Raw genomic sequence first — 11727 nt, 5'->3', positions numbered from 1 at the left:
GTGGCAAGTTGCAAACGTGCATAAATGGAATTCTTATTGAAATTAATATTTCGTCCAAACTGAGGAGGTAAGGCAGGAAAATAACATGGTATTTGCTGTGGACAGTTTACGGACTTTACCAGCAGCCATTGATTTATGGCATGTATTACATACCCATTCTACGTTATCCATAGAAATGCAATTTGTCAAGCATTGTGATGCTATACGACAATTCGTTGTTAAATTGGTAACTTTAACGGAAAGTGATGCTGCGTTGATATAGTAGCAATCGTAATTTAACAATTTCATTTCAGCTAATTACTAATTTTGAAATCATTAACTTTCCCTACTTGACCAGTAATATTCCGTCGAGTCCAGCTTATGGTGTGTACATTTCACAACTACTGAGATACTGTAGAGCTTGTGATTCATATGGAGATTTTCAAGAGAGACACAGCTTATTAGTCTTAAAGCTGGTGAGACAAGGATTTTCACAAAGTAGGTTGGTTAGATCTTTTAAGAAGTTCTATGGTAGATATGGAGATCTTATATCTAAATATGGCAAATCTGTCACTCAGATGATGAAAGACAGTATTCCCGACTTTGACTCAGAACAGTAATTTAGCAGATAGCTGAATTACCGTACAATAACTTTGTCACACTAGTTCAATCTTGACGGGTGTAGCATGCTAGCAGGGTACGCTTACCCATTCCGGACACCTGGTACCACCACTTATATAGTGGTTCAAGATTGTACTACCGATTTTGTCAGTGATCTTATGTTTCTTTGTGTGTTTGTTTTTACTGTTTATTGGACCTGGTAATTTATTTGCCTTGAATGATAATGATTGCTGGAATCGATTTGATGTCATATTGTATACATAGCATCTTATTGACTTGAAAGAATGGGGTAGAGTTTCAGTTTTGTGACAGCCAGTCCAAGGTTGGTTTAATCAGCTACAAAAAATATTTGACAAAAATACCCTGGAACATTGTGAGAAGTGTACAAAAGGATCCCTTTACTTTAATTCTTAACCAAGCTCAGCCTGTGATTGGTCCAATAGTTAATCAATTCGTGTTGTCCGCACTGTCAATACTTGTCCTAGGAGTCCTTTTTTTGCCTACCAACAAAGCTGTCCATCAGATCTAAGCCGTCGCTGTATTTTGCTATATGTATCATTGCATCAACTGGCATCCATCTGAATCAAGAATCATACACAGTTTCACAAATTAGAAAAATCAGTTTCTACAAGTACCACTGATGCTATATTTCAGTAGTCACTGTCTGGCTGAACTCTCAGCAACATATTCAATGCAATGTGACCCCGCTGACGGTCACAGCAGATCTATCTATGAGTACTGCTTTTATTGTGTGATACCTTGCTATATGTGCAAGAACATTTTAATAATGGACTAGCTAGAAATTAAACATCTATAAAACCTCCTATGTAGCGAAACATCTATAAAACCTCCTATGTAGCGTTGATCAATATTTCAGCATTGTTACTAAATGTTAATGCACATGTAATATTCAGTCCTATATTGTCTTTGTGCACTAAGTGCATTTATTGCAGCTGTATTAAGTGGTCAGTTCCTAGGATATGTGATTCTCATAGTTTCAATAAGAACACCAGTGGTAACAAAGTTTCAAAGTCCCCATTCATGTAACGGAATTTTCAAAAAGCCTTGAAACATTATTTGGATAGATATTCATTTTTTCCATATTAATGATTGACTTGAGATCACAAGAAAGAAGCCTTATCCTATAATCCATCATGAAGTAAGGATCTATGTAGTCTTTTCTCTAGGTTTCTTTAACAAGCAGGACATGTCCCGCTTTGCCTGAAAATTTTTAGTAGAATTTTGTTCTGATTGACGGGGACTACAATAAATTATACAGATTCAAGATATGCAAATTAAGGCTTTCTCACTGTATTAGCAAATTTAGTCTAAGTCTGCATCGAATATCAAAATACCCAAGGCAGTCTCCAGTTTCTTGCTCTTTTCCATTTAGTGAATGATAATTAGATACCTACACAAATCATTTTCACTTCATCATCATCATACATTTAAGTTCAAATATAGTTTTGTAAGCTGGTTGCAAATTCTAGTTTATAGTCCCTAGGCTTGCATTAATAGTGATGTTGAGAAAAACTTTAGTTTTTTACTCATCTTGTAGGAACTTACGATTTAATGAAGGGGAAAAGGTATACTATCCTTGGAAGGCACAGCTGTTTCTGATTGGTCAACACAGCTTCCACCACTTTATCAGCAACATATTGTGTTTCCAATGTAGGTATTCCGTCACTGAAAGAAAGTATGCAGTTGATGATCAATTCAATAGAATGCCCCTTGGGGACAGGTATCAGGGCTCTCCAGTGTCTACAATTCTTTTTTAATTTTCTACTTGTGGGGCCTCATTTTAATGGTCTTGGAATGAGAAAAAAATCCAAAATCGAAATTGTTTTTCTTCTCTGAGAGTTACCCGATGATGACGGCCATTTTGAATTTCAAATATCGGGAAATCTTAGGTAATTTGTCTTTCTCGTACCAAATTTGGACGGTGCCGACCACTGCTTTTTTCTTGATTTGGTAAGAGAATATCGAAAGTTTCATTGAGAAAAGTTTGAGCAAAAGAGTAAGTCTTTGAATTTCGAGGCGCATGCTTCCTCAATCAGGAAAAATACAAGTGAAAATGGATATATATCTGGTAATTGTAAACCGCTCGTATGATACAACTTGGAGGCAGTGGATAATTACAACATGCGCATGAAATCAAAACTCACTGCAATTGGGCAGGGTGCTTTCACTTCTAAATTAATTGCCATGAGCAAATTTACACCAGCTATTTGCCATGGTTACACAACGGGAACATACATGACATACTATCACTGTTAGGATTTTGTTTTGAAGTGTTCGACAGCGGTTTAACTTGAAACAAACCATTTCATCCATTTTGTGTTCATTTTTTTATGTCTGAACTTTTGCTTGGGGTGGAGGTTTCAGGAAACACAATCAGTTCTGTTTGCCATGGTGTGGTTGAATTTATCTACGGTCCCTTAGAGGTTTGCTGTCTGCTACCACTTTTGAGAAAACATCTTTTTAGAAATATAACACCAATACTGGCACTGTGCTGTCTACTTTGCACAACATGCAAACAGTGTAGCAATTTTGTATCAAAATGGCAATTTTTGTAATATTTAGATTGTAACTTTAGATTTTAGAATTTTTGGATAGAATATGTAGTACCAAGCCTGATCTGTAATTACCCAAGATACAGCTGTACCTCATCGTCATTTCCCCTAGCAACAGTTAATGAGGTTGTACTGTTTGACCATTTTTTTTATTCATTTGCATCTTAGTTATTCAAGCAATTTGTTTTAGTTCAAATTTGTCCATTAGAAGAATCGTTAGCAATTGTTAGGTCAAAGAGTGATTACTATTAACGTGAAATATTTTGAATACTTTCAAATGTTTTCAAGATTTATTTTACTAACTTGCATATGTCACTCATCTGAGCCATTTGACCTACTGAATCTTAAATTTGCATCAAGCACGAATGTTTCTGCAAACTTTAAAATTCCAAGGGCCAAACTGTAGCTTGTGAGTTTTAAGATTTTTTAAATTTGTAACATTTCGCTCATTTGTGTATCAGTCATTTCATCAACTTTGATTTGAAGAAAATGCATCTAAATGCCATTATGAACATGTCTATAACCAACCATTGAAGTTCTTGCAATATCACGTTTTGGCTTTTGAACTCTTGGGGGTACGTGAATATATCGGCAAATTTACTCTTTCACACGACACAAAAAGTTCTAAAAGGAGTAGATAGGATAATCTGAGCTTCCATCTCTTTAGGGAGACAGCATGTGATCATTGGACAACGCCCAAGATTTGTTTTATTGCGGAAAAGATGTTCTGATACGTACAGATCTTTCATGCCATCAAACATTCCAGTGTTGATTTTGGTTGGTTGAACCAGCGTAGTGTGCACGCCATCGACGTTCTGAGCTACCAGCTCCAGCATCAGCGATTCATGGAGACCAACGGTGGCAAATTTGCTAGCGCAGTACTCCACCAAGCCGACTGCAGCAAGGGACCCTGCCATACTTGCAATGGTCACCAAATGACCGTGATTGTTGGCTATCATGGATGGCAAAAACGCTTTCACAGTCTGGAAAAGGAATATAATCAGAAGAAGAATTACTGTCAGTCAGTCATCTGAATGAAATCACTGACGTGACCCCATTGCTGTGCTTTATCATGTTAATTATGTGACGTTGATGAACATAGCCCTCTTCAGTATGCCATTTCCGTAAAACTCACTCAAGTGGGGTATCTTTAAATCACAGCTTATAATTGTTGCAGCTCGTGGAGACACCACTGGCTAGATTGTTAATTTTGTACATTGTGGCATTGTCATATGCCTAATAAATAGGCTCAAGTGGAGTAAATAGATCACATGACCAAAAGATGGTAAGTGTATTGGTTTGCATGAAGAAAACAACACACACACACACACAATATTTATATATATATATATATATATATATATATATATATATATATATATATATATATATAATATATATATATTATATATATATATTCACACTGTAGGATATTGCTCCTTTCGCATTTTCCAAATAGTATTGTGCAGGACAATTACCGGGAGGGACATGTGCCTACCGGAATTTCAGCAAATGTCAAAGTCTAGCGAAACAAATATGGGACACTTTGGCACACTATGGCCACAGAGGCAAAGGCATTATCAGTCATGGCAAAAATGTAAAAAAAAAACTAATGAATTTATGATTATAAACACTGTTGACAAAAATTAAATATTTCCTGTCTTTATTGTATACTTACAAAAGTATCCTACTGTACTCGAATCCTGAATGATGACCAGCTTTCATGCCAAATTAGTGCAGTTGAAATAGAGACCCTTCTATTAATAAATTATGAATATTCTTGATAAAAATGATATTACTGTCATTATTGTATACTTATAAAAGTACCCTAAAGCACGTCAATCCTAAATTACGATCAGTATTTATGTCAAATTCAAACAGTTGTAGCACAGACTCTGAGAAACAGTCACAGCAGCAACGACAACATTGGCAGTAACTTTATGCGCGGTCAAAGTACTGTCTCGGCAGACCCTTTAAAGAGTCAGCCAAGGCAGTACTCTGACTGCGCATCAAGTTACAGCGCAATCATAAATTTATTAACTTTTTACACTCTTGCTATGACTGATAATGCCTTATGCCCCTGTGTTACAGCGACAAAAATAGCAATCGTGTTGCCTACCCAAAATATAGCCATTGTATTAACGTCCATAGTTCTTTCGATCAACTCATCCGGACAATCCAACAGTCTTTTCCCAGCTACGACGCCAGCATTGTTGACAAGAATAGTGACGTCACCAACCTCGCCTTTTACTTTCTCTGCGACGCCATAGACGATGTCCTTTTTCCTGACATCGCACTCGTAACAGTAAGCAGTCCCACCAACTGCAGCGATCATTTCAGCCGTCTCCTCCATGCCCGCCTTATCGATGTCCCAGAGAACTAACTCAGCACCAAGCTTCGCAAAGTTGATGGCTATCAAGCGGCCAATGCCGTTACCTGCGCCCGTCACAAGAACTATATCGTTCGCTACGGACTTTTTGGCGCTAGGAAGGAAAAAATTGATGCAAGCCCAGATCGTGATGACCAGGGCACCGATATGCGAATAAAGTTGTCTCAGTAGACCTGCCATGTTTTTTCTCTTCGCTTGTTTTCGTCCAAGCCCTTCCGACGTCGTCCGCAGATATCTCGGCACCGCTGCGAATTCAAAGGTACGACAAGATCTGGGACCGAAGCTTGGTGACCAAAGCAAAGGCAACACATATGTCTAATCAGAAATGCACACACACGGTCACAGCTCACATATGGCGACCCGCAAATGACCTATTCTGTCAGTTTGTTACGTAAATACGCCAAGGGTAGGTTCGACCTTTTGAATCCTTCAGGCTACCGCCAATGTTCGACCATCAGCCTCACACTTCGAGGCTGCGAGTACCCGTTTGGTGTCGAATGATCTATTTCTACTCGTGAATACGTTTCTCCACCGGGCAAGAAGGCGCTAATGATCATAACAAAAGTATGAAAATTATTTATGTTATTTCTATGGAAGATGTTATTCGCACCGCAGCGGTGCGGATAAGGAATCTAAATTTCTTATTCACCTCCCAGCGGTGCGAATAAAAAACACAATGTGCCTTGTTTTGATAGTCTTAGAGTTGGTTATGTAAACTTTAGAGGTTTAAAATCAAAACAATCCGAGCTTGGTCAACTTTTTAAAGAACTATTAAAACTTACAAATTTTTCGAGGAACAGAAACATTCCTATATAATAATGAAAAACCAAATGTACATTCCTTTAGGTGGTTTTGAAAAAATTGCATATAAAAAAGGGAGAGGGAGGAATAGGTTTCTTTATCAAAAATAATATTCAAGTCATTGATCCGAATGTACTATAAATCCAAAAATGATTATTTGGAACGAATTTGGATTAAAGTACGAATTGATAAAACTCAGTCGTTCAATTTTGGATTGGTTTATGTTCCGCCAGAAAATACAAACAAAGATGCAGTAGATGAATTGTACCATGAACTACACAGTTATATCATTAACTTAATGGATTCTAATGAACAGTTTTTCATAATGGGAGATTTCATTTGGCTAATCCGAGAACAATCTGGTGATAACGTTTTAAATATTAATGATGCAAAATTAATTTCAATGATTGATGAATTTGATCTGACCCTTGTTAATAAAAATGATATTAGCGTGGGGAAATGGACGTGGTAAAGACATACACAGCAGTCTGTTATTGACTACATAATGACAAGTGATAATTTTAAATATAAGATAGAAGAATTTTTGTTGATGAAGATAGAATTGTTGATATAGGTAGTGATCGTAATATAATTTACTCAAGCATAGCAGTTCCTAATAGGAAGTCTGAAGTCAAAACCTCAATGAAACAGAGATGGGACATCAACATTGATATCAATTGGAGTGATTTCCAAAATGTTCTAGCATCAAATCTAAAATCCTTCAATGATAAAATCAGCTTGGCAGCCAATGAAAAAGATAAACAATTTGCCTGTAATAAAGTTTGGAGATATTGGTTGGACAGTGTTATTAATACATGCCATAATGTTATTTGTAAGAAAAAATAAAAAGTTCATCCAAACCGTGGTTTTGTACAGAAATTAAAATGGCAATAAATGAAAGAAAGAAATCAAGCAGGAAACATAGACAGTGGGTGAAGGAAAACAATAACAGGGTCAATGAAGGTCAAGCTCTATGGCAACAATACAAGATAAAAAGAAGGCACAGAATCAGTTAGAATTTTAAGTTCAGCAATATGTTGATGTTGCAAAAACTGGAGGTAAGTGTAATCAGAAATACTGGTCATTACTGAAAGGAATAAAAGAATGATCCTTCACAACTGTAACCCTTGATCAAGAATCAAACCTTGTACTTGAAAAAGACAAAGTACAAGAACATAATCTGTACCAAGAATCAAAGATTTTGAGGAAAAAATAACCTCATCTGTAGCTACGAGATAGTCTCAGCTAATAACACAGATACAATACACATTACAAATGGAGCCATCCGTTGCATAATTAGAAATCTTAAAAATAATAGGGCATGCGGACAAGATGAAAATTACACATGAAATCATTGCAGGTGTTGGGCAGGTAATAATTGACTCATGTACTGCGCTTTTTAATCTTTGTACCAAATTAGAAATTGTTCCAAAGGACTTGGGGATACCTCTACATAAAAAAGTGACACCAGAAATCCAAATAACCATAGAAGTATTTCGTTGAGCTCAGCGCTCAGTTATTGGAAAAATGTACAATAGAATCATAGAAAAAGGGGTAACAAATTTAGTTGAATCGATGGATATTTTAGGTGAAATTCAAGGAGGATTTCGGAAAATAGGCGAAAAATTGACCTAATTTCCATTGTAAAAGAATTAACAACGATTCCAAAACATGAAAATAAACACACATAAGCTTATCTTGCTTTTTTAGCCTTTAGGAAAACTTATGAAAGCGTTTGAAGAGATGGATTATGATACACATTGTGGAATAATGGAAGCAAGGGGAAATTGTGGCGTGTGATAAACATACATACGATCATATTGAAAGTAAAGTGTCTTTTGATGACATTGAGACAGATTACTTGGAATGGAATGGAATTATTATACATAATCCCCCCTTACTCTGAACACAGGCGCTCGAGAGCTATTCAGCTCTGGGACTATTCGCCCCATAGACGAGTATACAGACGCGAGAAATAACCCTAGTCAGGAAATGAAATGGCTATTCGTATAGGGATTGTGCCACCATGTCATCTTCGACGTTCGATTTTACCGTGAAAAGTAGCAAGTTCATCTATCATGTAACCGTCGATCGTTCCCTATCATTCTCAAAATTCATACCTGGTACTTGATTTGCTTCACAAACGCTCGTTTCGTGTGATTTTCGGCCGAATTCGACGGACACGTCGCTAAAACATAAGCGTGAGCAACATTCCGGTCACCTTACAGTGGACGTTGGGCACCTCCACTTTACTGACGTTAGCGCCGCGTACCCATGAGGGGTGACTGGAAGGTTGTTCATGCCTTATGTTTTGGCGACGTGTCTTCTGAACTGGGCCGAAAATCACACGAAAATTCATACCTGATACTTCATCTGCTTACAAAATGCTCATTTCCTGTGATTTTCGGCCGAGTTCGAGAGACACCTGGCCAAAACATAAGCGTGAGCAACATTCCAGTCATCCCTCATGGGTAGGCGGCGCCAACGTCAGTTAAGTGGAGGTACCCAAGAGGTGACCGGAATGATGCTCACCCCAGGTTTTGGCGAGGTGTCCGTCGAATTCGGCCGAAAATCACACGAAACAAGCGTTTTTGAATCAGATAAAATATCAGGTATGAACTTTTAGAATGATAGGGAACGATCGACGGTTGCATGATAGATGAACTTGCTAATTTTCACAGTGAAATCGGACACGGAATGTTACATGGCGCGGTTTTTATAGCCATTCTGTTTCCTGACTTGGGGTATTTCTCGCTTCTGTATACTCGTCTATGGGGCGAATAGTCCCAGAGCTGAATAGCTCTCGAGCGACTGTGCTCTGAACGAGTGTGACTGCGTCACGGACGAGTGATTCCCCGTGTAGCGGCCGTATCCCTCCGAGCGTTAGGCGAGGGGGATACGGCCGCTGCACGGGGACTCACTCGTCCGCGACGCAGACACACGAGTGAGGAATACGGCGGGGGTTATATATTTATCATATGAATAGACCGAGTTGTCCATGAATAAACCATTCAGGAACGATATTTACTGGGAAAGAACGATAGGAACTATTTTACAAGAATTCATGTGCTTGTGTTATGCGGTCGTGGCTGGGTCATAGCCAATCTGATTAAAATCAGATGTTGAGTACGGCGACGTCTGCACTTACACGGTAGTCTCTTGCTGTCGCCTCTCACAACAGCAAGAGAATACCGCGTAAGTAAAGACGTCGCCATACTCTACATCTGATTTTAATCAGATTGGGTCATAGCTTGACTGCGCTCAGATGTACATGTCGAGGGGGTTAACTCCGGGGGTTAACTTCGAGCATGCCGAAGCCACTCATGGATAATAGCGTCTTTCGTAGGGCCTTTTCTGGGTGAATCAAACAGAAATAGGAAAGACTATAGATTTTTAATGCAAGGTATTTATTTGGTACTTACTATAACATCAATTTGAGTAAAAATTCATTCATACAATGACTCGACGTGCAAGCCGCCAAGCGGGACGTCGCGACAAAGCACTAAAACACAACACATACCAAGTTTGGTTAATTTTGATCGAGTCAAATCAGACATATATCCCTAGTTAGGAAAGTTCATTAAATATGCAAATTAGCATTTATCTTTCATGTCACCCCTTAATGGTTCCCATTGCTGATATATCTGGGTGTGATCAACATTTGTAGCAAATCTCATCAAATTGTGTGTAGTCGTTTTTAATGTATATCCTTTTTTCTAAAATCATTAATTATGCAAATGAGCAAAAAGTATGCAAGCCACACCCACAAAAAACTAATCAGTTCTTGCCATTTGCTAACTGAATATATGTACCAGATTTGATTCTGATCTGATAAGCCGTTTTGAGATATCGGACCAACAGACAGACAGACAGACAGACAGACACACAGACAGACAGACGGACAGACAGACAGACAGACAGACAGACAGACATCGCTGCGACATATGCTCACGTGTGTGAACACGTGAGCTAATAAAATGACATTTCTTCTGATATGTCTCAAGTCCGGAGTATCGTCATTGCTGTCAGAAATGATGAACGCTTTCCGTTTCCTCGGCTCGACTCGTTGACTGCCGCGGCAGCTTTGATCGTGATGTTAAACTTTAAACCCGTCAATGTTGCTTCAGAAAACATTCTTACTACTGTAGGGATGATTAGTACTCTACCTGTCTTGGGTTATCGTCTATACTTATATATCATGTTTGATGGACATCGACAGAGGCCACTTTGACGAGGTAGACACAAATTATCACAAGCCAAGTTTGCCGTCTCCGAACAAAAAATACAGGATTTATTCTCTGGTCTTTCTTCGTAAAGACAACCCACGTCTATGTCATCAATTTTGGTGCGTCGATCTTCGGTGTGCTCATCAATTTAAACAAATCACGCGGTGGCCGGTATTTTTCCCACGATCAAAATGTGTCCGACGTAAAAATTTCGAAAAATTAGTCATGATTATTAGTCTAACAAAATATATCGACTTAATCCTTGTGTTTTATTTTTGTTGCCAATATGGGAATTCGTGTTGGTATAGACCCCGCCGACGTCTGAACTTACGAGACACTGTGTACTTTTGTGCCGCAGACACATTGTTTCCACTGCAACTTGTAAGCGGGTCAAGTGCGGTGTCCATCTATATTTTCATAGACTACGACAATAATAAATGGAACAATGAAAACACAAGAGTGTACCGCTTGACAAGTATATTCCTAAGTAGCTGTGGAAACGCAGCTATCTGTTGGCGGGTAGCGTGCGTAGCTGTGCGGGTCAAAGGTCAACCCCGCCACGCTACCCGCCAACAGATAGCTGCGCTTCCACAGCTAATTCCAAAGGAGCTAAGTGAATAATTTGCGGAAACAACGAACCCGAAGCTTGTCCAAATGCTTGGTTCCGTAAACATTATATAACCAGGGTCAAGAAAGTGTTCGCGCCTATGAGATTCAGTCGATTTAGTTCCCAAAAATAACGTAACCTTTTCTGAGGTAAATATCTATAGGCCTATGCTATCTTTGGAATAGTGTATAACTATGCGGGAGGTAAATGTAGACCGAGAGATCGTCTAGCTTTCATACATGAACGTGCATGAAAGCCGTGTTTCTCGCTCACGCGACGGACTACTAGAAATGGTTGACAACTTATCCACGGTGTATTGATATTATTCCTAAAGTAGTTCAAAAGTTTAAATGCGGAACCGTTATGGAAAACTTCTTGTACTTTGTAAAAAATAACGAATTCTTGGCTTGTGCATGTGATAAGTATATTATTATGTAAATGTAGGCAACATAGCGTATTAAAACATCAGTGGTGAAGAAAGTAAACGACTCATCGCAAATCAACGATGAAAAAACACAAATTCACAAAAAC

General features: G+C 38.4%; 1 protein-coding gene across 1 annotated transcript; it reads right to left on the bottom strand.

Moving 5' to 3' along the window:
* Positions 1–311: 311 nt before the first annotated feature.
* Positions 312–6019, bottom strand: LOC139142922 (epidermal retinol dehydrogenase 2-like). The gene is made up of 4 exons (XM_070713116.1): positions 5293–6019; positions 3912–4156; positions 2167–2286; positions 312–1178 (listed from the first exon to the last, which is right to left on the bottom strand). Exons 1-4 carry the CDS (start codon positions 5740–5742, stop codon positions 1082–1084), a joined length of 912 nt encoding a protein of 303 aa, XP_070569217.1. The 5' UTR covers positions 5743–6019; the 3' UTR covers positions 312–1081.
* Between the last annotated feature and the right edge of the window lie 5708 nt (positions 6020–11727).

Source organism: Ptychodera flava, chromosome 10 (assembly GCF_041260155.1).
Source record: "Ptychodera flava strain L36383 chromosome 10, AS_Pfla_20210202, whole genome shotgun sequence".
Classification (NCBI taxonomy): domain Eukaryota; kingdom Metazoa; phylum Hemichordata; class Enteropneusta; family Ptychoderidae; genus Ptychodera; species Ptychodera flava.
Note: the sequence above shows the minus strand (reverse complement) of the source record. Positions and strands in the feature narration are given on the sequence as shown.

Coding starts and splice junctions, on each gene's coding strand:
- LOC139142922 (XM_070713116.1), bottom strand. CDS start 5,742: ATGGCAGGTCTACTGAGACAACTTTATTCGCATATCGGTGCCCTGGTC. Junction 2,287..3,911: donor TTTGATGGCATGAAAGATCT/GTACGTATCAGA, acceptor ACTTTCTTTCAG/TGACGGAATACCTACATTGG. Junction 1,179..2,166: donor CTTTTCCCCTTCATTAAATC/GTAAGTTCCTAC, acceptor TTCTTGATTCAG/ATGGATGCCAGTTGATGCAA.